The following is a 25,726-nucleotide window of genomic DNA, read 5'->3' as shown; positions in this document are numbered from 1 at the left end:
GACTTTAGGCTCGATGCCTGGAGGAGTTAAACAGGCTGACAGCCTTCAAGCACAGCTTAGGTATTATTTTTAGGATTTTTTTTCAACACAGCATGAAATTCACAGCTAAGGCTAAAGTCTCCGTTACTTAGGACACATGGGAGTAGAGCTAACTTGAGGACACCAAGGAGGCTGCACATGCTTTCCTTGTGCTTCCTGTGTGAAAGCTTTGCTTCTTGTAACACTTGGATAGCCTGCCCAAACACTTCCGTAATACTTGGCTCTTAATGAATGTTTTGTGAGAAGGTGATACTGTTCTTTTACGCCTTTGTGGACACATTCAGCACTTGAAATTCCCCTTCATCAGTTTTCTCAAAAAGTGGTTCTTCCCAAACCAGGCTCAGGTGTGAGGACTTTCTGGACTTTGTATATACATACAATATGATCTAAACCTATGGTTTAGTAGGATGGAGGAAGTCAGGCTAAGGATGGTCTATAAGATATCCCCCTTTTTCTCTCTTCTTGGTTTCATCAAGTCTGAATAGTTCAACAAGAGCAGATAGAAAAGGGTAAGATGTCCTGGCAAGAGGCTTTGCATTTCTGTCTGCAGCTCTGGTTGCGTATGCTGAGGAAGGGTGCTTTGACATGAAAATAGGTACCAGAAAAAGCATATAAGTATGGTAAGGGGACTGTTGAGGTACCTCTTGAAAGGAACTTTAAGTACAGCTTGTTTAGATGGTAAAAGTAAAGCCAATAAAGAAAACAATTTGTTCAAAAGAATAGAAAGAAACACCAGACAGATGAGCACCCAAGCAGAAAATCAACACTTACCTGAAAAAAAAACAGTGAAAGAGCAAATGATTGGATTGACCCCAAATTCCCCAGATATTAAGAAAAAAAAAAAACCAAAAAGAAAAAACCCAACAGAAACCGTTCCTTAAGGATTTTGAAACAATTTCCACTGAAAATACTTGGGGTAACTAAAACCTCCCCTCCTGTTCATGCAGTGCTTTGTAATGGGCTGCATGGGCTGCATGAGCTGCAACTGCAGTGGCACTGGTGGCCCCACTGGGTCCCTCCTGGCTCCAAGAGCAGAGTACTGCTGGATCCCACCCAGTGGGCAGTGAGCAAGGAGGACACCCCTTTATGACCCCTCGCGGGGCCCATGGAAAGGGCAGGATGTGGCAAGAGGGCAGCCAGAGCCATCAGGGGCAGAGGCAGATATAATGACTGTAATGCATTCTGAACCACTAGCACGTTACACCCAGTTGTAAGATAAAGAGCTCATTGCTTTCCTCTTATGATAGCGTTGTGTGCAGACAAGAGGTAAGGGAAATAAATTCTACCAGCAAGTGGTCTCAGTAAGGAAAAGCCCTGAATTTTGAACCAGTAGCTGCCGTGTGATTTTTATGTATTCTGTGCAATCAGATGGTATTGAGATCATCATTAGAGCCTATTAAAAACACCACAGTGAATTCCGTGCGTGCAGCACGAAGGGTTTCATCTGTAGTTAAGCTCTTTGATTTTTAATTTCAAAATTTATTTTGCTAGTGAGGATGAAGGACTTGTTTCTAGCACAGCATTCATACAAATGCTTTGCTTTTGCCTTTGGATAAAACTATGATTAGCAGTTTGAAGCTTTCTGTGTTCTTGGCATTGAGCAAAACAACACAGTCATCAAAACAAATGCCTGACAAAAATACTGAAGTGTGGTTGTATTTAGGGACTTTAAAGAACAGAACATCACAGAAAAGTGATAGCTTCAAATATGAGCTGTATAGATCTTTGATAGACAATGTGGCAGCAATTAATAAGAAAAAGTACTGGGGTTTTAACTGTTTTTCAACACAGAAAGTGTGAAAAATGTTTTCTCTCCCTTCCCTGTTTGATATTGGTGGGGGTGTGCACACACATTAAAAGGTGAATGTGTGCATGCAGAGAGATCACAGCCTCTCCATTGCATGAATAACAAATGGTCTACTTTTGGGGGTTCTTTCTCTTAATCTTTTGAACCTCCTTTCTGCCACATGGCTAAAGACAGCAGGAAATCAAATGTGACATAATTACAAAAGAAATAGTTTCCCATGAAATGATCTAATGTCTTTAAGCCTATAGATTGGAGAGGAAAATGTATCCTTACGGGAACTAAAATTAACAGCTCATCCATCATCCACTCCTTGGAAAGGAAATGCTGGATGGTACTGGGGTTTAGGTGCCTGAACCATTTTACTAATTTCAGCAGGCAGCTAGGATTTAACAAAGCTTTCAGTCAACACTTAGTAACAAATAGTTGAATAAATCTCCTTTGTTTTCGATAACAGATGTCGTTTGTCTATCAGCTCTACTTGCATTTGTGGCTTAGGCTTTCCAGCTCACCAGTGTCTCGATGCTGCTCAGAAGTTGATCTCTGTAAGAACAGGGTTTCTGGCTGCAGCGTTGAGGTGACCGGTTTCATGGGTGTGTGTGGATGCAGCCCATGGCAGAGATTGGCACAGCAGCCAGCAGTGGGTTAACCCTGTAACTGTGTCTGCACCACAGAGGCAAGCAGAGAGTGCCTCAGGGCAAAATCACTTGCTGTTTGAATGCTCTACTTTTTGGAGAGCAGCTCTATGATAATGATAATGACATTGCTCAAGACAGTGAGGACCCTGGGTTTTCAAGTCTCTCCTGCTTTATGTAATGCTGCTCTGTCACATTAATACATGCTTACTAGGGATTCATTTAAAATACATGGGTGCTGATAAATTACGGCACTGCTACTGTTATTTTTGCATGATTAGAAAATACATGAAGGTTTAAAAACTCTAATGATATGAATATGAAACATCCCCTCCTGCAGTCCACTGGGATTTCTCCATCATTGCCTGTATATTGGCCTGTTCTGTCTGGAGCTGCAAACTCATTAGACCTGACAGTGTTCAGATCATGTGCTGGAAACGCCGTTCTCTGTTAATTTATTACAGGCCAAATCCAGCGCAGGGCTGGCATGCCGCTCAGCTGCGCAGACAGGACTACTTTGCTAAGTATGTCACTGCTGGGGAGATGCCCCTTAGCCTGAAGGCTGATGTAATCCCTCCCTCCAGCCGGCTTGGGTGCATGCTGCCTCCTGCTCCCAAGGGCAGACAGACAGACAGACACATGTCGCAGCCCAGCCATGCAGGTCCTTGTTGTACCCGTCCCCTGCCATCTCCCCACGCAGCCTTGCAGTGCGCTTCCTCGGTCAGGGGGAATGCTGGGCGAGCACTGGCTCTGGCCGTGCATCACAGAGGATTTACAAAGGCAGCTTGTCTCTTGCTGAAGACTTTCATTTTAATTTCCTGGTTGGTATTGCAACAATGAGGAATGGATGGCAGCAATAAAGTGAGGGGATGAATATAAGTGTAGTCTGAAGTTCAGTGTTGTGCCAGGAAAGGATGTCTTAAAATCTTGACTTACATTCTGCTACTCAGACTGTTACTGACATGCCAGTGATGTCTAGTTACAGCCATAGTGACTCTTTGCTTGTCTGTTAGGATGAGCCCAGCTCACTCCAGAAAAGATGCCTGTTAAAGCAGCTACAGCATATTACCTGCCTGCTGCCAAAGCTCGTGTTTTCAAAATGACCATGATGCACAGGAAGCGAGTCTCAAAAGAAAACTCCGACAATATTGTGTTATTTTTATAGGATAAAGTTCCTTTTGTAATCGGGCCACTGTGTATGTCAGGTGTGGAAAAACTGTAGTGTTGCTGAAGCCTGGAGGGGTTCTTTGCAGGCTGCTTCTCGGCTGCGGTGTGTGTGGCGCCCTTGACCCTGCTTCCCCACCACTACCTCCTCCATGAGCTCCCGCTGGACTCCCATCCCTGCTCTGGTCAGGGGAGAAACACTGCATGTGGGTTCAGAGGGCTGCCTTCAAAAGACACAACTGTCCTCACAGCCCCCTATAGGAGGTGTCTGAATCTTGACACAGGGAATCCTAGGGCAAAGTGGGCAGCCCGGGGTTTGTGGGTCTGGTCCTTCATCTCTCTGGGCTTCGTATGCCCCAACTGAGAAAGGAAAATGCCATTTCTCAAGCAGAAGTTACAACATCATTAATTTCAACAAGCCAACATGACAGCGTCTCCCATCACAGACTTGACTGTGAAATACTATTCACCAGTTCTTTTACATTTGTACATATGTTATCAAAGATCTGTCTATTTCTGCAAATATACAGGCTAGTTCACATACACATGCTTGAACCTTGCTTTCCTGTGGCATCCCACCAATTCACAAACCATGGGTAGAGTTTGGTAGATTTGGGGGTTGGCCACGCTGAAAGAAAGGTGCCCTGTGCATGCTCATGGCATCTGACCTACTTTCTTCTGCTGAGAATGTAATAAAAACAGAAGGTTTGTGTAATGATGGGATCGATTTTTCTGTCCATATAGGTAAGTAAATTGCGGGCATCACAAATTATCTGTGGCTAAAAGCTGTGACATTGATCTGTTAAGACTTTGCCCTATGATCTCCAGTAAATGACAGCTGTGCTTTCATGTCTGCACTTGGGAAAGGGGACTAATGATGCCCTCTGGCCTTCGTGAGAGCTGTTTTTATCTTCTCAGTAAAAAGCTTGGAAATGTCAGGGAGAGGAACCTTATTAATCATGTTCTTATTATTAATGTAGCATCATTAGGCCAGCCTGCATGTGCCCAGAGCTGGTATTGGGCAGGGGGCTCCAACCACTGTCCTTCACAACTCCCAGGGAGGCAGGGCTGACCCAACGTGGGGGAGCAGAAAGACATCAGATCAAAGCCTTATCCAAAAGAGCAAGACAGTGGTAGCCACTGCATTGCAGTTTGCCATATTAAAGGACCAAGGAAGCAACTACCTAAAACCAGTGGATCTCAAAGTGATCCCCAAGCCAGGCACCAGCAGGGGTACCAAGGCAGTCTTCCGGCATTTTTTTCACTCCTGTCTAATAACTTGCTTTTTAATGGTTCATAAGCTACTGGATTCATTAGTTGCTGTAGGAGAGCTAATTGCACACATGGAAGAAAAGTAATGAGTGATAATGAAGCTGAAGTTCACACTTAACTACCCAAGTTCACATCAGTGAGGTGTGCATGTATATAAAGGCAGCATGTATTATGCAGATTAAATATCTGCACTGTTTTTAGTAAAGACCTTTGTGTTTTGTATCAGCAACATCTGTCTGACTTAAGGCTATAAATTTCCTTAGTTAAAGAGCTGTAAAGTGGTCACAGGGCTGGTGTAGCAGAGGAATGTGTTAGCTTTGCTGCTTTAGGCCCTTTATTGATGTCTCTGCCTACCTTTGTGTGCACGCTGTGGTCAGGGTGCTCCATCCACTTTGCACTTGTCTCACTCCCATTTGCTGCACTTCCCTGTTGGATTTACTGCATTTCAGTGTATGCTGGCCAACTCCAAAGTATATTAAAGTTTATGTAGCCTGGATCCAGCAGTAAGACCAGGCAGCTGTAACTGGCTTGCTTCTGGGTCTTCTTCCTCTCCAGTACACCCATTCCATTTCTTACACTGATACCGCTCAGCACAAAACGTTCTCCTGTTCTTCCTTATAGCCCACTCCTTGGATTACTGGGGAGACTTCATCTCTTTCTCTCCTCCCTCTTTTCTTTAAGCTTGTTTATCAGTCTCTTAGTTTTGAAGACAGAGGTACGAAAATTAAGGTCAGTGTAATCTAAAATTTTAAACATACAGAGTAAAGGGGCAATACATAAATTATTAATTTTAAAAGTAAAATTGGTTTGGGTGGGTTTGGCTTATGTCTGCCTGATCAACAACAGTCACCTATAAGAGAACATTTTGAGCTTGACTGCTGAGAATTAATTTCCTGGTGCCTGTTGTAAGAAACAAAGGAGCGGTTTTGGCACTTTAATAAAATATCCCAGCAGAGTGCATGAGATGGGCATTTTGAAGAAGAGCTACAGGTTGCAGAGGAGGTGGCAGAGATGGCAAAACATTCTAAAACAGGCAAAGGGCATCCCTGTAACATACTTTAACTAGAGAGGAAAAAATGCTGTTTCTTTCAAGTAATAGGATAGCTTCTCTGCTACCCGGTAATGGAGGAGGTGACACAGTGTCACTTTACACAGAAGTGTGAGACAGTTGCCTGCAGAGGGGGAAAGGTAATTCGGTCAGTGGGAGAAGGCTTCAGTCACAGAGATATTTTAGAGCTGGATTTAACCAATGTCAAGGAATCATCCAAGATGTGCAATATATCTGTAGGCAGTTTGGGATGTGCAAAAGTGAACCCAAGGCATCTGGTCCCTCTCAGCTGGAGCCTGGTCACTGGGGTTTTATTGTTGAATGGATTGAAGAACTAACCGCAACTGAGAGGTAAAGCTGCCTCCCTCCCGCTGCCTGCTGCACACCCGCCCCGTCCAGCTGCGCTTCTTGGTGCTGCAGCACATTGTGGGTTTGTTTGGTTTCTCATTTCAGTACTGGAGCCATCCACACATCAAAAGTAGGAGAATGGGAATGACAGACAGTGTTAAAATTGTGTCCTAATTGAATTGGCACCCTCTTTTAAACTGAACGCACTGCTACCCAGAAGCAACGTGCATTGAGGTACTGGTTAGTAACAGGCCATATGAAGTGACTCCTCAGCATGAGGAGGTGCTGAGGTGTGGGTGGCTCGTACTTCTGCATAAACATCTCCAAATAAAGAAAAAGGCAGGACTATTGACAAAGCAAAGGCCAGCTCTATTTATACCTGCAGTAAGGCTGCGGTAATGACGCTCTAATGTGTCCCAGGGCCTGGATGAAACACTAAAAATGTTGCTTTTAAGAAAAAAAATAAAGATAATATCCCCTTGAAATCCTGAGGAAATGTGTGTGGCAGACTTCTTGAGAGCAATATCAAAGAAATGAAATAGGAGTTGCAGAGCATAGGGAGTTACTGCAGTTATGGGCTTTGAATTGGTTTAAATCTTTGCTCTTAAGCTTTTTTTCTAAATATCTCTTTAGAAGTAACACTTTAATGAGGGAAAATGTTTTACTGCCACTGAACTCTAGCAGATCTGTCAGACCCTACCTTATTTCAGAGTGTAAATCTTTTCTCTCTGGTTGCTCCTGTCTGGCCCCTCTCACAGGTGTCAGACTCCTGGGGGGGACACAGGCAGGAACATCTGCAGAGGAGGACAGATGGGTGATAATGTTCTTTGCAGCTTTATAGTTAGAAAGAAAAGAAATTTTCCTTTTCTGAAAGTCTTTTAGGAGCTTCTGGGTTTTTTGGTCTGTTTTTTCTTTGGAGGCAATTGGAAAATTGGAAAAAGGAAAATATTTACTCCAAATATTGTCTTTCATTTCTTCTTATTGCATCTTTGACCAGCTTTAGTCAACTGGCTGTTTTATGTCATTTTGCAGGTGTAAAATATGGCATTTCTGAGGGGGGTTGAAGGTTTCACAGCTCCTCTGGTGGCCCTGTCCCTTTCTCTAAGAAGCTTCATCATAAATCATTATTTTGGCCTCATGGAGTTAATGCTGCAGAGAGCAGCACTAACCAAGCAGGACTTACCGGCCGGAGCCCATCGCCTCCCTCATCTCCACTCCAGGGACACGCATGGATCCTCACCCAGACTCCTCCAGCCAGGCTCTGGCTGCTCCAAAAACAACATGTGCCCCGTGCATCTTATTTTAACCTTTCCCAGTCAATACCTGCTGTGTTCCTTTCTAGGTTGCATTTTTGTCTACATCTACTAGATCAGATGACTATGCTCATTTAGTTAATTTGATAATAACAAGATACTATGAAAATCCTATTTGGCAGAAGGTGAGGTAGGCAATGATCACATAGAAATGTACTAAGTTTTATTAACCACATCATCCAAAAGAGTTAAATGAAGGGAGCAAACTATAAAGCTGAGGCTATTTGTTAAAGCTGAAAAGAGATCTGGTTTTGGGTTGTGGAATTTGGGTTTTTGAAGCATGAATGATGATATTCACCCTTTGCCCTTGAAGCATGGAATGTGCTTTGTTTGGACCATTTGCAGCCCTGAGCATGCTGTTGGCACTCATCAGATAACTGTTATTATTAACAATGCACAGTTGTATTGGCAATTGCTTTTAGGTAGTCTGGCCAGCTGGAAAGAGTATGAAAGAATTTGCTAAAGACATTTCGGTATGAGTTAGGAGATGAAAAGGAAAAGAAATTCTGGTTTGTCTGTGGAATTAAAAGGCATAGTCTGCAGAGGAAAACAAGCATAGGTAGTGCATGCACAGTTTTTGAATGCTAACCACTTTAGCCTGCTGAGAGAGAGAGTAAAGCTGTATTTGTACCTTGGGGCTCAGAGCTGCCCCTGTCCAAACCCAATGGTCTGAGGCTGGTGGAGGCAGTGAGCAACCACACTCCCCATCAGGAGGTTTTACCTGTGTAAGGACCGTTTCAGGCCCCATTTATATCCCACTTTCTCCCACCACCTCTTCACTCCTGATGCTGGACAAACACAGCCATACTGCCCATCTTTAACCAAACAATGCTCTCAGTTGAAATCCCTCTTGCCTGTTTTTCACACCCACCACCCAGCCAGCTCCTAATGAAGCTGTGTTGTATTGTTGTGTCTCTGATTTCCTGTTGTTGATTGGGCTGATTTTAATTACTTTGCATTTTCACTTGTTTTTCAGCTCATCAAGAAGGATAATTAAAATAAAATCTTGCCCTCTGTGGTCCTCTCCATCCATCATAGCGACACTAGCTGAGCACGTTAATCTGAAGAAGGGTGAAGGCAGGGCTTAACTCCCTGTGCAATGTTTGGAGGCTGGTTGTTAAGCATTGCATTATTCAAAACACATTAAATTGTCCAGAATAAGGAGGAAACATGTCTCAATCATCAAGCTGATGGACATTAACAGTCTTCTGCCACTAGTTCGTTAAATGCAAACTAGATTTAGCTACTGCCTGCCTCATTCCCATTCTGCAAGGAAAGCTGTGGACAGGAAACTGGCAAGGAGTAGGAGGCATAAATTCCAGATACCCACAGCTTGGACCAAAAGCCTTACATAAATCCTTTGGATTTCTAGACTTTAGACAGTTGGCATTACAGCCTTCTGTCGACCAAGCAGGAAAGTTTAACCAGTAGTCCAGGATATGAATGCTTAAGAGTCTGGAGGTGGCTTTAAGAGCTGAGGGCGGTTTAAATGTTACTGGTGGGGAAGAGAGAGAAGGGGAAGTAACACATTTCTCAAAATTGCCAGGTTTACAAAACCTGTATGCTGAGCTAGAGGCTGTTAGGATTGGCTCAGTATCAAAATGAGGAAAATGGGAGAAAACACATATATCTACATGACATGCAAGCAGTTAAAAGGAAGTTTCTTTCAGCTTATTACTAATATTTGTGTTTGTTGTCCTAGGAAAATGTGAAACTGAATATTGAAAGTTTTATTATTGGTTCATAAAAGCTTTTGTAATTACTGTTTATATCTGTTACATGAGCATCACTTTCAGAAGCCACAAGAGCTGTCCTGGTCTTCTATATCATAGACCTGCCATTGCTGCTGTGAAAAGAGGATTCCTGCCTTGCTGGGAACTTGTGATAAGCAAATGTCAGTGTTTCCTAGCTGCAGGTTAGCACAAAAACCAAAGCTGAGGATTGCTGTGAAGAGGAGAGGCTTCTTCAGCATCTGTTGGCCATGATGAATGAGCTAGGATTTAACATGCTCCCTCTGGTTCAGTAGCAGAGCAGCATGCAGGTGGATAAACCCACCACAGAGCAGGAACCGAGGCGCTGGGATGGGCACACGCTGTTTCTAATTCGGACTGCCAGTTACACGGCAATTAGTAGAATAAATGTTTGAGAGATGTTTTCCCCTCCCCAACCATTTTATGGCTTGGTCATTGTTCAGGGGCAGTGTGTCTCTCTCCAAGCTACCTTGAGTTCTTTATTTGCCAGTCAGGTATAGGGTGTTAATTATACTGCTGAGGTAAGCCCAAGGAGCTCAGCCTTGTGGCCTTGCCAACATGGCTCTTCATTTCCCTCCTTTTATCTCTCCCAGAGGTCAAAAATAGCCGTCTATGAGAAGATGTGGTCGTACATGAAGTCAGCCGAGCCTTCCGTGTTCACCAAGACGACGGCGGATGGGGTGGCGAGGGTGCGGAAGTCGAAGGGGAAGTTTGCCTTCCTGCTGGAGTCCACGATGAATGAGTACATCGAGCAGCGCAAGCCCTGCGACACCATGAAAGTTGGCGGCAACCTGGATTCCAAGGGCTATGGTGTAGCAACCCCCAAAGGCTCAGCATTAAGGTGGGTGGAATAATATAACAATATCCATGTTGTTATAGTATTCCACCTACCCTGATGTATTGTGTTGTCATTTTCTTTCTTGTGGATTTTGAGGTAACTTTAAAGTTTAAAATCTTCAATATTCCATGGAGTTAAATAAGACGGTAAATTACGGTTTCGTTTATTTAATGCATCCGTTTTATTTTAGTGTTCTCTTCGTGTTGTCCTTTCTGATTGTTTGTTGCTGTTTTAATTTTACAGTTCAATGGCTTTTTCAATTTAAATGGTAAAAGCCGAGTTAACCTGCCATATGTGACGAATGTTAACTGCATGATGTGGTGTTCTTGTTACTTTTTTTCTCAAAGACGGTTTCCCCATCCCGCACACTTCAGTTTTGAGCAGATGTTATCCTCCATGCCACCTTCCAATATTTAACCCTGTATTTGCTGTACAGACATTTTGATAGCTCCACGTTCTGTGAAATTTTAGCCAATTTGTCCTCTTGTGCTCCTTTTTTTATACGTTACGATTTCCTAAGCATTTGTGCATTTTTTCTTACAAGCTATGTTTTATCGTTTCAAGAAATGCTGTTAACCTGGCAGTATTAAAACTGAATGAGCAAGGCCTCTTGGACAAATTGAAAAACAAATGGTGGTACGACAAAGGAGAGTGCGGCAGCGGGGGAGGTGACTCCAAGGTCAGCCTCAATGTCACCACAATCGGGTACCTTAGCAAAGAGTAATCGGCAAGGCTGTTATTTTACTTCTCAAGAAAAAAAAAAACAAACCAAAAAGCACAAAAAAGAACGTACATTAAAATCATTTGAATAATTCTGGTGGGGAAAAAAAGCCATTTGCTCGGCCAGTAGCTCTTTTAAAGAAATGGTCTTATTTAATGTAGTCAGCAGGCTTGGTCAAGCTTGGAAACCTTATTTAACTAACAGATAGAAAGTCTAGTCTTGGTGGGACCTACACAGAGCAAATCAGTACTTGCAACTGTACAAGGAACTGGTCACATCTGTCCGCCGTACTAATGCCTGAGGACAAGGCTTCAGTCCTTCTCCACGCTTTAGCTGTGATGCAGAGTGGTTTTTGAGAGGCTTTTTTTGCCAGCACATGCATGGAGGTGAGGGCTTCCTTCTCCTTTGTTAGGGAGGGGTCAAGCAAGGCAGTACCAGCACATGCTGCTTTGCTGGGCTGGACCGGTGCCACCAGAGTGCCTGGGAAGAAGCCTCATCTCTGGAGAATTGATGTGGGGGGGGGTCTGTAGCTCAGGGGAGGAAAAGGAGGCTGCTCATCTAATCGCAGTGTGGGGTTGAGAGAGAAGACAGTCATAGCAAAGATATTACACAGAGATGGTAGTCACCTGTTAATGGTAAAATAATAGCAGTAATCATAATGTGTAGGGAGCTAGAGCTTGCAACAGGTGAAGCTGAGAGGAGGTATGTTGCTTGCAGCAGGGAAGTGTGTTGATGCACTAAACTACAAATGAATCTTAAGGAAAGAGGCTGTGGTAGTTTTGCTTAGACTATTCAAATGTCACCTTTTGTACGCCACTGACCAGACTTCCATACACCCCTGTGCAGGAGCACTGCATCTGTGTTTGCTGTGACGTGGATTAAAATCCGTGCTCCAGTGACAGCAGTGGCAAAGCTGTCACTGCCTTCTGCTGAGCTGAGGCTTCCCCGAGTCTTCCAGGCAGCCTGCAGGGTAGTGAGACTCTCAAAGTTGCTTGAATGAGCTCCTATATTGCAAACCCAGTGTGCTTTCATATTGCCAACCTTACGCTGTAACACTGGCAATTGCTACAGTCTTTAACCTGGTAAGGACAAGCTGTAGCTAGAGCAGGCTGGGTACAACTGGTCACCTTGGGTACAGGAATTGCAAATAAATTAATTTCAAATACACTTATCCTGAAAAGTACTCAGACTCATTTTCATAGTGACAATCTCCTACAGCTAGTAAAACCAGTTCCTTAGGAGCAGTAACTCCTAATCTCTCTTATAAGAATGCTCCAGCTTTGGTCCAAAATCAATAATAACAGTATTTTCAGTAAACTGCAGTTTTGGACAATTACTGCAAATTACTGCTGCATTCTATTAATGAGTTGCTTACAGTTGGCTACGTAGCAGATTGCTCAGCTACTCATCTCTGATGCTAGCACAAGCCACTGTGTAATCATAAAGGAAGGAGAAGCTCTCAAACTCAGATTTGTTCAATAACTGGAGGTCTGCAGTGCTCAGCAGCAGCCTGAAGATGAGCACGAGCCTTTTTATGCTTCTTAGCTCTGCTGCTCATCCTTCGCATAACATTTAGATATAATGTTATACTTGCCAGTGTATTAAACGTTTAACATTCTCCTGGGATCCAGCACCTCATTGTCTCATGCTGCCTCTGTGAAAGAAAACCCTTTGTACAAACCAGCTTCAATGAACTCCATTGCTTTGAGTTCATTGAATTAAACCCAGCCAACTAATGCTTATAGCCCTCAGGAAACTAAAAAGGATTTAAAAAATGGTCACAATTAGGGCAGGGCCATTCTATTTTTTACTTGTGCTGAAAGACCTTTTTCAAAGAGCAGCGCCATCCCTTGGCTCTGGTCAGGTAACGTTAAGGGAGTGGAGTCAGGTCTGCTGTGGTAGAATGGTTTGATACCCAGTGAAGAGGGAAGGGGAGCAAACACAACGACATGCACCTTGCTGGTTTAATCCATAAATCACAAAGCACTGTCTTTCTGCAGTTATTCATAGCACTGTGGTGAAGGACTGCTTGTTTGTTTAAGCTGCAGACATTGCCTCTCGGGGGCATGGCTCAGCCAGCAGAAGTCCATAGGGAGGAGAATGGGAATCAGACAAAACCTCCCACCGAAGACTAGACCAGGGGAGGCAGGGAAGGGGTTAGCTGTTGTTTCCAGATATGTTGTAAATCGGGGGTTTTTCGTTATGAAGGTGGTTTTCTTTCAAGGTAGTGTTTTGTAGGCACCGAATGCCACAGGCTGTGATGCCACGGTGTTGCAGCAGGTAGGTAGGTGTCTTTCTGGGCACACACACCCCACATCGACAGCCACTAATGCCCAGTTCAGGCGTCCCCAGCCCCACAGGAGCCCTGCTGCCCCTCTGGGAGGGTGAGCACCAGTGCTGCCCTCCAGGCGCACCGACACTTGCTGGCCTCTCTCTTCTCCTCTCATTCCTCCCATCAGAACCCTGAGTTGCCCTTGTCATCTCATCCCATCTCTCTGGTTAATTGTTTCTATGAACATGGCTTCATTTATAGAGCATTTCAGAGGAGTCGCATCAGAACTTTTCTTCTTTTCCCTTAAAAGAGGTGACAGCTGTGGGGGATTGCAGGGGACGGGGTGGTGAAGGTGCCTCAAGCGGAGATATAGACCTTGCACCCTGTCACACAGGGCAGCACAGGGACCATTACTCACTCGGGGCAGCTCTCTCTACCAGCTGAGCTGACAGAACACCTCTCAGCTTTGCCAGTAGGGACCCAGGCTTGGGAAACAGCCGCCCCGAGTTCGTAATCAGCTGCTTCCTACATTGTGCCTGTAGCTGTGAGTCGTTGCAGACTGATGGTGCCAGTGTCTTAAGCTGAACTCCTCTGTGCAATCTAACGTTCTAGCCTATGCTGAAGGCCAGAGGTAAGTATGCAGCCTGTTTGCTTCTGCCGGTGCCCAGTGTTGTCCCGCACAGGACCCAGCACCCAGAAACTCCCTCCCATGCTCCTCCTCCCTGCGGTTAGCATGTGGTTCGCCTGTGCTTGGAGATGAATGCTTCCAAGTTGTGAGTTCACCTCTTGTTATTGTGTCTTCATCACCATTGGAAAATTAAACAGTCACTTCACATGTCACAAGGATTTTGAGTCTTGTAGCAGGAAAAAGAAAAGGTATTCAAATTAACTTCCTGCAAGTTTCGGGATCTGTTTGGTGACACCGATTGTAATGTTAGTCCTGTGCTGCTGGGGTCCACATGTACTTTAAGGCTAAAGAGATTGTGCTGTTTTAATGAGATTATTTTAAAGGCCCAAGCTGATATATGTCTCATTTTCAGTGCTAGCAGTATATGCCAGCGCTGGTGTGGAGCAGAGGGTGCCAGTCTGCCCTGCAGTGTCTTGGCTGTCGGTACTGCCCTGGTGAAGGGAGTTACCCAGTTCAGTAGTGATCCTTATTTAAGAAATCCAAAGGGAACATGCTCCATCCATGCGTGATTTGTCTGTGATGCATGTCAATATGTGTGCGCTGACTTGGCTGGTGCAGACATTCTGGTACATGCATCAAAATGTGTTCACTTAGCTCTCCTAAATGAGCATGGATTTAGTTTCATCTGTTGGATTCATGGTAAATTATACCATCTTCAAATTCTTCTGTACATGTGAGCTGAGTTCTCAATTGTGAGAGAATGCAAAATAGTTATAAAAAAAACCCCAAAACATATTCCAGGAAATATGTTCATGTATTATGAGTTTGGAAACTAATTATTTTGTTTATTATGCAATCCTATCTGAGCGATGGCTGAATAGGAATTTAACAAGCAGTAGACAAAAGGGGATGCAGACAGTTGTAGCAGGCTGAGTGACTTCAGTGAAACTAATTATTCAGTTGCATAGGAACAATTTTCTGCTAAGATAAATTTCTGTAGTTCTGCTGTTGATACATTTCTTGTATTCTTACACCTTCACGGTAACATTTAATGACAACCAACACAGAAGGAGAATGTTTGAGTGCAGCATCTCGCCAAATTAGGGTGCCAAGATTCCCTGCTAATTATTTGACTTAATTTCTTTAATATATTCTTTTTTTAGGCTGATACCTCTTTTGGAGTACATCTGAAATGACATGTGATGCAATACTACTCCGTTTTTCGGTTGCTTCTTTTTAATCATAGGATTACTTTTCCAGTGTGCCAGTTGAGTTCTGCCCTCAGAGCCACGCTCCATAAAGCTTCACATTCCCAAGCCCTTCTGAAATGTGAGTGTGGCCATTAGCAGATGGAATCTGTTCCCCCATTTCTTTGTGCAGTTTTGCTTTGGTACATTTTCAGCGCAGCCATCAGCATTTGTGGCATCATTTTTTTAAGTGGCATATTTTTAGAAGAAATCTGTTCTGCATTACTTTAGATGATACCTGACATCTGAAGAGCGCCATTGCCAAACGTGCTCTGCTTTAAAGAGAGTATTTTCCAGAGGAAGTATTTCCCAAGTTTCCCCAAGGAAAGGGCCATCTTAAAAAGATGCAACTCAATTTATTTGAGCAATTTGTTTGAAATTATGTTAATCAGCATGAATTTACGTGCCACCCATTCTACAGGCCTGGGTTATGAGCTGGAAAAAGATAAAATGGCTGGTCAGAGCCAGTGGCAGTAGCATGGAGCTAATTCATGCTCAGAGCTAGGAAAGTAATATGAAATTATCGTATTGTGCAAATTAGTGACAAAGCAAAAGAATACTTTAAAAGGAAGACATCAGAGTATTTGTTTAATTGACAGCTATTAGTTTATAGCATATTAGGACAGAATACTGTGTATGTTTAGTGCCAATAATGAAGTCTTAATGCTCTAGGAGTTCACTCGAGCATCTCACTTAGAGCATTGCCAAGAAGGGCAGAGAGCCTGCTCTGGTTTGCAGAAATGTCTGTACTGCTTGAGAGTATTTTCCTGGGATTGTAACTAGGAGGCTCAGAATGAGAATTTGGGACAAGCAGGTTGCCCAGGCTGGGAAGGAGCTGGTAGAGTCAGGGTTGGCAGTTGAGAATTAAGAACAGCTTTGTTTTGCCTGCATAACCTTTAGCATTGTGGGGACTAGCTTTGCTGCCTTGTTGAAGGTGGACCTGAGTGTGCAAGGAAACATGCTTGTGCAGCGTTAACTGTGGCAGAGCCAGGCCTCATGCAGAGGCACTAATCCTGCCTTCATGGCCACAAGGAATCTTAAAGAAAGACTTATGACTCCTGCACTCATTTGGAGTGCAGCACCTGTGGTGCTGAACGGTTAATACCCATAAATTGCTTGCATGAGTCATTTATCCTGCATTGTAAGCATCAGTACGGGAAAAGCCGAGGCACAGCTCCTTGGGACTGAAGAAGGAAAAAAGGAAAACCAGAAGCTCAAAGTAAGGCTCCCAGCAGCAGGAGCAGGGTCCTTCCTTTGAGCATCTCCCAGGGCGTCTGGGCTTGGCTGTTCCCTCTTTAATGGTAACTGCTGTCGCTTTACATACAAAGGGAAAAGTAAATGCCTTTCTTCTTCTTCTTCTAAGTAATTCTGATGTTTCAGCATTGAGCTCACGTTGGAGGACGCAGGCACTTGTGCTGCTCTGGTGGATTTCTGTGTGCTCGCCAGCACTGTTATCATGAGTTGGACACCTCTAGCTTTATACAAGCGACGTAGCTGTTCTTTGAAAGTCTTGTGTAGCCTTTGGACTAAACAGCAGCTGCCTGAGGAGCCTGAGAGCAGGAAGCAGAAGAAGCCATCCCAAGAGGAAAATAAATCATAGAAGATGGGGGGAAAAATGAATGTGTCTAGAGGCAAGAGAAAGAGAAGGTGAGGGGATAGCCTGCGCGCAAGGTAAGTTGAGTCTTTTGCTCATATCCATCCAGGTTAGAAGGATCCAGGCAATGACAGGAAAGATCCCTGTTGTTTCAGATGTTGTAGGCTTGAGTGTGATACAGAGCATCTGCCCTCCCTTATTCTGCCTCCCTGTTTGGGTAGTTCTTCCTCCCACCTCCTTGGCATATCTGCACCTCCAGTCTCAGGCACTGCTGTGAATTAACTACAGTGACTTGTTATGGCTTGCATTTCCTAATCCAATAGGCATGTATTATTGCATTAGCACTTGGCATCTCTATTAGATTATGATACTGTCAGTACAGAGTTTAATTTGTTTGAGCAACATTTATGAAACATATAAATATACTTTCCTAGAGACAGTTGCTGCTGGCAAATACAGGCTGCAAACTCTCTGCAGGAGCTTGCAGTCTCAGCTGGGAACAGCTCTGGCTCCGTGCAGGTGTATTCAGAGTGTGTGTAGGTGTCACAGTGACATCGTGCATCTGTGTATGTCTCCCAGTTAAAACATGGGAATTTAAAATGTATACTAAGTTACTGCAAGGAAAAAACCCACAGATCTCACGGGGATACAGTGGTTGCTCCAGCCTGCCTCTGAAAAAGAGTTCTTTTAGTGAGTTCAATGTTTCTTGACACTATGGAAAAACACAGTAATGAAGACTAGAACAAAGTTCAGTTATGAAGAACTCTTGCAGCTACTGAATACTCAGCAGTAACTAGAAAGCCATCCAAACAGATGATTTGACTAGTGCTGTGTTCAGCACCCTTTGCAAAGCCCCTGGTTTGCAGGCATTTGACATCAGAGCCAGACTGCAAGCAGTGTGCCTGTGCAGGAGTCACTAAGGCCCTCGAACAGAAGCAGTCCTCGCTGGCTGACACCCCATGTCATGCTGCAGGAGAAGCCACCACCTGTCTCCATCTCCCATAGCTGCAGGCTCTGTTGCTGGCAGTGCCACAGTGCAAAGAAACGCTAAAAACTGCTTTGTGTGCTGTTTCATAGGGAAGATTTTTGTCATCCTGTGACAGTAACAAAAGGCACAAAAGAGGCAAAACATGCAGCGATATCCTGAAGGAGGGTCCTCACCCAGCTGTGGGATGGCCTCAGGTGAGGCCATGGCCAGCACTGTCAGCGGGGAGCTGCAGTCCCAGGGTACTGCTCATGGGCACCCGTGGCCTTGGTGCCTTCAGCAGCAGGAACTGCTTCTGGCTCTGCTGTTGAGGAAAAACAACATCCTTCCGCCGCGGGATTTATTGCTGTGCCCGATGCCTCCAAGCACTATCCCAGCCATCAGCATGCAGTGTGTTTCTTAGTGCCTGCGGGACTGGAGCTTGAGGCACTCAGTTTTAATCTTCTAATTTTGAAAGAGCTTTGTCTTTTCAAACTAGATGGTTTCCGCTTTTATCCCTTCTGCAAACCCGTAAAGCATTTCAATCCCTCAAATGCTAAATCTTGTAGATGTGCAGCTGCTGGTAGCACAGAGCAGCGAAAAAATGGTGCGGGTCTGAAGTGGTAGCGAAAAGCAACCAAGTGTTCGTTTCTTAAAGAAGAAATGCCTGGTGCTTTTTCCATGAATTCCATATTAAACGTACAGTGTGAAATACAGAAGATCACTTTCTGAGACAGAAGGTGACAAACAGGAATAGTGAGTGCCCTTATGTTTTTCTGCCTTTATTTTCAGGGCTCGTGCTTGAGGTACCACATAACTGTAGTTTTTAAACAAACAGTGGGTTTTCGTGATATGCCCACTTCCATCTGGAAGTCTTCCCCCCCACACTTATGGGTGCATAGCAAAACATGAAATTGTGACACAGAGACACTGCTAAATTGTTAAATTATGACAGGCAGATAGATTTGAGCTCAGGAAGAGTGGAGCTCTTGGACAATGCATTCACCCGCAGGTTCCGTATCTAGTCAGAAGCTATTTCAGTAACAAGATCTGACAAAAAGCCCATTCAATAGTTAAGGATCAGGCTGGGATTTATAGAACTTGGGGGAATAAAGTGCCTTATTTGATTTAGATGGGTCTTTAACCTCAAGCAATGCCCTCTAGAGAATAATCACTGGTATCTCTGATTTGGTATCACTTCCTGGGTTGTTTCTATCTTTATAGTTCAGCGATACCAAGACGGTTGTTAGTGAGATTTATGTGGTGTCCTGTCAAATTAAGCAGAGTGCCCTGGCTTCATTTCTGCATCTGTCAGTGCCCTGTGGGCCATATAACTGGCTTGGAGACCCGGTGGGGGGCCATTGGCCTTGTGGCCCACTCAGGTTGTGTGAGCAGGACTGGAGGCCCCATTAGCATCACCCTGCCTTCTGCCCAGCAGAGCTGAGCGGGGAAGGTTGGTGATGTGGCATGATGGCTTTGAGGGGTTCTCTGCGGTGCTGGATGTGTGGGGCTGAAATCTCAGTGCAGAGCTATAGTGCAGTCATTTGGGGTTGTTCTCCCTGTCCCCTTCAGATATTTACCTTTCAGAGCATGGTAGAGGTGATGCTTCACATGTGTCCGCAACAAGCTTCCCCTGAAGTCAGTGGAGTTTGCCAGTGATACCGACAGGAACAATTAATTCACTGTTTTCAGTAGTTTACCCCTGAGGATTTTTGGAAGCATTCTGAATTAAGAAAACGCCTGTTTGTGCATTAGCCCACTTGCTTTTCCTCTGACACCCCTGAGGATTTTTGGGAGCATTCTGAATTAAGAAAATGCCTGTTTGTGCACTTGCTTTTCCTCTGACACCAGAGGTGGATTTTAGAAACCTGAGCATTTAATGTCTAAACTCTCTGATGTTACAATGTTGTTGGTTGGGTTGTGCTGATGTCAGCAATCCCAGGGATGCTCCAGCCAGCAAGGACAGCTTTGGTCATTAGAAACAAGAGAAAAACAATTGCTGCTGTGTGAGAGTGCTCTAAATATGTCAAATTCCTAGATTAGGTAAAAATAACAGGGATTAGTAATAAAAGAAGTCAAAAAAACACTTTATAAGGTACTAACCAAGACCTGGTACCACAATGGTCTTTGGCCTCTGTCACATCACTGGGATGGGAGGGATGCAGCTCTTGGTCTGGCTGCACGGCTCGGCAAGGATCTGCACGCTGACTCGGAGGGAGGACGTCACACTGCATTCGTATTGCAATATTCAGAGGACCATATTTGCCAGAAACCTCCTGTGGCTTTTTGTTGCTCTCATCCCACAAATTGGCAATAAACCTGGCCTAGCCAGATATTGGACCAGATTTACAGCTGCTCTGTGCCTGTGTGGTATGACACAGCTGGAGCCCAGGGCTGTCTTTGGTGCTGTGACTTTGCCTCCCCTGATGTACCTAAACGGCCAGTGCCAGGGCACATCATAACACAAACAGCTTTGCTGTAAGTACCACATCCCTAATGATGTGTACCTGCTTTTCCATGGCGCTTCTCCAGCCAGTTACTTGACATCTGATGTTGTACTGCCAGAAAAAAATGAAAAAGGGCATGTTAGTGACCATGCAGGATTTTTCACTGTGGCAATGTGTATTAAATACATGGGGCTGTCATGCCTCGGGCCTTCTAGCCAGACCTGTTACCAATGGACGAGGCTCCTCTTGGCCATGTCTACCGTACTTTCGGACCCAGAACCCATCTGACTTGTGAGAAGGATCACTGTTGCCACTGGCCTTAAATTTCTTAGCTTCATCACTGAGAGAACTCTGTCCCTGAGTGAGATGGCACACAGCCCTGCCCGGTGTCGGTGGGGATGCAGATGCCCTGCCTGTGTAGCACTGCAGAAACCAGCGAGCCCTCCTGCATGGGGACCACTCAGAGGAGCAGTGGAGCTGTGGTGGTTGGAGCTCTTGCCTTGCTGCTTGCATCATTCTGAGCCAGCGAGGTAGCCAGACATCCCTCCCTGGGCTGAGGTGCCAATCAGCTCTTCTGCAGCTTGTTCTCTGCTATCCTGAGCCACAGCCCTGGGCATGAGTGGACGAAGGACATTTTCAAGACCTGAGAGGAGCTCTCACTGCTGATGTTATTCTGGTCTTCCTTCAAGCTCATGGGTGATTTCTTCACCCTCTACCCCTGAAATAAACCTACATTTGGACTGAAGATGCTGCAAGCATCTTCAAGTGTTCATCTGCAAGTGCGGAGAAAATGCCATGTTGTACCCTGTACACCAGATATTCTAAGGAACATCAGAAACTGGCTGATGATGAGTGAAGCACCTGGAGTTTGTAAAACCCAGGAGGTGAAAGGTGCCAGGGCAGCCTTCTGGCAGCCCCGCTGCCTGAGAGATTCAGTGCCACCCGTGTGCTGCCCACCCCATCCTGCACAACTGAAGAAGCCCTTTAATTAGTGCTCCAAAGAGCCCGTACTTGGTACAACTTTTCTCTGCAGCTCCCTCTTCTGGAAGACTGTGTCTAAATCTTCTGAATTGTGAGCAGTGGTTCATCTGGTTTGAGGGAGCAGTGTGCTGTCTGCCCTGTTCATCTGCTCTCCTTGGCAATGATCATTTTTGGGTATAACATTTATATTGCATCCATTAGAGCATGGAATGGGATGTGAATTATCCAAAGCTGTTCCAATCACCACTTAAATCTTTATGGATTGCAAGTAATAAACATAACTACAGTGTTGCTGAGACTTTATACCACTAAAACACCAGTTACACAGAGCCAGTGAAACTCTACAAATTATTGGGTGAGATTTTCAGGCCCCAAAGTGACTTTTGCTCCTTAATCTCACCAGCTCTTCTCTGTATCACCTGCTGTGACTTGTGAGGACCAAACCAAACACTGGCTATAAAGCCACTAGCATCAGTACATCCCATTGCTCGTTCCTGGAAAACAGCCCTTCCCTGGCAAGATCAGGATGTTCTTTCATAAATTGACAGCACTTTTCCAAGAAGCTGCTCACTCTCTGCTGTGCAGTGTGAGTTCATTCAGCAAAGGGTCCTGTTTGCAGCACAGGCACATAAACACAATGGCCAGTAATTAGAATCAGATGGCCTAAAGAGCAGCCTGGCCAGCTTTTGCAGTTGTATGTGGGACTTCAGCCTGCTGGGTCTCTTTCTTAAGCCAGTAGAAGCTAGAGTGATGGCACTAGGTAAAATACCTGGTTTAGGGTTATCTACTTTATGTAGGTGCAGGAGAAATCATGGAAAAGAACCTAAAATGTCATTAATCAAATTAAAAACCTGTTACAATTTATTTGAGAGGGACAGAAATTATGCCTTCGCACAGTTGGAGCTGATAAAGGACTATGTCTTCTACTTCAAACTTATTTTAGCCAGAAAGAAGTATTATAATGCTACCAGTTCTCTCAATGGACATAAAAATTACTGCAACTAACCTGAAATTGGTGCTGTGGTGAGTGGAGGCAGGGCAAGAAATCCCTCAGACAGGGTGAGCGTGTCTCAAAGAGAAGTAAGAAGAGAGAGCAGATGGCCTCTGCACCATCGTGTTCCCTTTTTTCCATATGAATGGCATGGATGGAAAATAGGTAGTAATGAAATAGAAAGAAAAAGCATACAGCAGCTCTTTCTTCTGAGGGATGATCTCACACGATAGCTTGGGGAACATACTCAGGCTGGCAGCAATGCTGTATTGTATGCAAGATCGATGCTGATGACAAAGAAGTGCTGTCACAGTTCCTGAATTTGGAGGGAGAGGTGGCCAGAAGTTTTAAACTGAACCCAAAACTTTGGGGACCTAGTTCAGGGGTGAGATTTCAATGACTGAATGCACATTGTCTGTCAAAAATCTATCTATCAGCATCATCCTGTCACCTGGGGCCACCAGCAACAAGGGTGCAGCAGGACTTTGGGGGCTGGTGTCCTGAGCCAAGGGGGGCTGAAATGCAGCAGGGAGGAGGCCCCCGGCCCACAAAGCAAAGGGAAGAGGATATTCCCTTTGATACGGTTGTGTTTAGGAAAAGACTAGCACAGCTTGGTTTCTAGCAGTAACTGACGGCTGAAGAGGAAGGTACTGCAGCCAGCACCCGAGCATGTCTCCTCCCAGGGGAGCAGAGAAACCAAACTGCTGAAACACCAATGAAACCCACCTCTGTCCCAGGTGTAAAATCATGTTTGCAGCCAACTCTGATGAAGTGAAGCCTGTGAGAACAGATGGGCTCTGATCTTCTTAAAGTCATGCCTCCCAAATTAACCATAGCAAATGGCTTAATTTGCTGTCTGGGACAATACTGTTCAGTATGAGGCTTGTGGTACCATTTCTTCCAGTCATTTGTAGATGTCAGCAAAAAAGATCTTAGCAGAGTTTGGTAAAGCTGCCAAACAGACCCAACCTCATGTGGTTAAGCCTGGACCAGCCAAACCTACTACATGTGGATGAAAAGCACAAGCAAGCAAACAAAAATACCCTTCAGTTATGATGAGGAAGAAAACAACTGCAAGTTTCTGTGACATCCAGAACACTGACATCCTGATCCTAATTGCCTCAGCTTGTTTTCTTGGGCATACAGAGCACAACAAGAGAACAACATTTTTCTTTGATAAAAGCAACCAAACTAATAGAGAGCTGGTCTGGAAACCACACCGGGGGAGATGGAAAAGAATGCTGTCATGAATTAAAGCAGACAAAAAACAGATGAAGCCACCTGGGAAAGGGCTGAGGACCTCATAGGATATCCCATACAGCCCAACAGCAACCTAATTAAATAAGCAGCTGGAAAGCACATAATTACCCCAGGAGAAAGATGAGGAAATGGAAGCCTTTTGAGACAGAGACCCAGAAACTGAGTAAATGATCCTCTGAGCTGGTTTTGGGCAGCACAGCTGGCCAGGGAGACAGGTAGACAGCTGGGACTCAGCCTTCCTCAGGGGATCTGGGCTCATTTAGTCTCTCCATTCCTCTGCCTCTAAGGCAATAAAAGAAAATCCCTCCTCAAACAAACAGTGCCTGGGCAAGCTGTGAAGAATCCTCTTCCTGCAGCCAACAGCCCTCACTCCCAGAAGAACCCTGCACTTCCCTCTACAATGGCCAACAAAACACTTCTGCATCTTGATAGTCTTTGACCTGCCAGCATGGGCAGGGTGCTGGTGCTGCCCAAGGACCTCCTTTGGGACGGGTTGAGTTGCAAGCTGAGGCACAGTGTGGAGGATTCACATTCAGTGTGCGCTGGTGAGCACTTGCCGAGAAAAATGCCACGATCCAGATGTCCGTGGGGATCTCAGCCAAAGCCATGCCTGGCTGTTAAATGGAACAAGCCTAGACAGCTACTCAAGAGATGAGCAATTGGAAAATGTACCAGCAACCAGGCTTACTTTTCAGTATATTTACTTGGGAATCTGGGACCTGAGGGGTCCATCCCACACCAGCTTACATTGTACCCCCATGGATGACGGCGCTGGAGCGGGGGCTGCAGAGACCACGTCTTCTCCCACCATCAGGTCGCTGAAATGCTGCTGCACTGGGGAGCAGATCATGCCTTAAGAGGTCTTGGGATTAATTTCCTGGAAGCAGACAAAATCGTTCCTTAGAACTTTGAGTGAACAAGCTGCACTGTATGCTACACAAATTAGTGCCTTGTCTGGCAGATTCAGAGGGCTGCTTTGCCCTGGTACACGCTGTTCATCCCAGTGCAAAGTAGCAGAGCCAAGGGAGGCTGGAGCTCACTCAGGCAAAGTCCTGGTTGTCTGTGTGTTGTGGGGATGGGATGGGCACAGGCAGGGGAGGACAGGCACCAGCTATTGCTCTGTGTCAGACTCGCTTCCAACAGTTCCTTACATGACCTGTCCATCTCGTAGCAGCCACCAGCAGTCAGCCCCATGTCAAGCCTACAGCCCCCCGGCACTGGAGCAGCTCAGCATGGAGACAGCTCCACCAGCAAAGGGTGCTTGCTCTGCTCCTCCTGCCAGGACAGAGGGACAAAGCAAACCACCTCAACCTGGGCACTACCTCATCTGACAAACAGGGCCATGAAAAACTATAGTGAAAACCCCAGTTCAGGCAAATTCCCATCTGTTTAGTTAAGATAATTTTAGTTTACTACTACTTTTTTTTGCTTGGCAATTGCGTGTGTGCAATTAGCTGCAATCTTGACTCTAAAAAAAATATAAAGCACCCTAATTAGCATATTAAGCCTCTTCATTTCCCAATACTGTATAATGTTGTGAAAGCTAATCTATAATGTATTGGGTACTATGCAAATTCTCTGTACTCCATATGGGGTTTATAAAGGCATGCAAATTAAAAATAGGGTTTGGAATAGGACTGGGGGGAGGGAAGAATTTGCACAATAAAAAATGCGGATGGGGGAAAGGTGTTTATAACCTTCTCCCTATTGTTTGTGTATTCTCAGATGCACAATGCTTTTCAAAGCGGAGAGATGTATTGCATAAAATCTCTCCAAATTGGATAGTTTTTAAATGAAATTTAAAATGAGAGCGTTGTTCTCTAAGCAATAATCCACACCACGCTCTCTGCTGGGGCTTGTAATGGGTCGCTAAAGGTACTCAGCTTCCACTGACTTGCATTGCAATCTCGCATGGCTTCGTGTAGCATCTTTGCCTGAGTATCACCAGGGTCCTCACCCACAACACAGCTGCCCAGGAGGGCCCACGGGGACGGTTTGTCCAGGACTTGGCTGGTCCCCAGCAACATAAACCAACGGGGCCAGTGCATTACCTGCAGCACCCAGGGCTTTTGCGGTGCCTGTGGAGCGTGCTTTGATCCTGTTGATGTTTTATAGCCATGCCTATAGGTGATGCAGGCGTAGCAGTGATACAGCTGGGGTTTTACGATGCCGCTGGCTGGTGGTGGAGCGGCTCTGTGCAGGCTTCCAGAGCCGAGCCAGCACACACGGTCTGTCTGGTGCGGCTTGTCACTGCCGCCCGTCGGCTGTGCCTGGCTGGGTGCACGCAGCTTCCCTGATTGATGCTTAATTAGATTACAGCTGCTGCTTAAAAATAGCCGGTTTATAAAAATAACATCTTGGCTGCTGTCAGAGCGAGCCCTGCGCAGACCGGCAGGCAGGGGGGCGGCC

The 25,726-nt window shown here is 45.1% G+C and overlaps 1 protein-coding gene across 1 annotated transcript in view; it reads left to right on the top strand.

Annotated features, from left to right (window-relative positions):
- Positions 1-25,726, top strand: part of GRIA3 (glutamate receptor, ionotropic, AMPA 3) — a 145,423-nt gene that overhangs the window by 114,299 nt on the left and 5,398 nt on the right. Inside the window, exons 12-13 of the mRNA XM_010015997.1 lie at positions 9,968-10,215; positions 10,777-10,891. Coding sequence (XP_010014299.1) covers positions 9,968-10,215; positions 10,777-10,891 — 363 coding nt within the window. The remainder of the gene's footprint in view (positions 1-9,967; positions 10,216-10,776; positions 10,892-25,726) is intronic.

Source organism: Nestor notabilis, unplaced genomic scaffold (genome assembly GCF_000696875.1).
Source record: "Nestor notabilis isolate BGI_N333 unplaced genomic scaffold, ASM69687v1 scaffold15676, whole genome shotgun sequence".
Lineage (NCBI taxonomy): Eukaryota > Metazoa > Chordata > Aves > Psittaciformes > Psittacidae > Nestor > Nestor notabilis.
The sequence above is the reverse complement of the archived record's forward strand: the minus strand, read 5'-3'. Positions and strand labels throughout refer to the sequence as shown.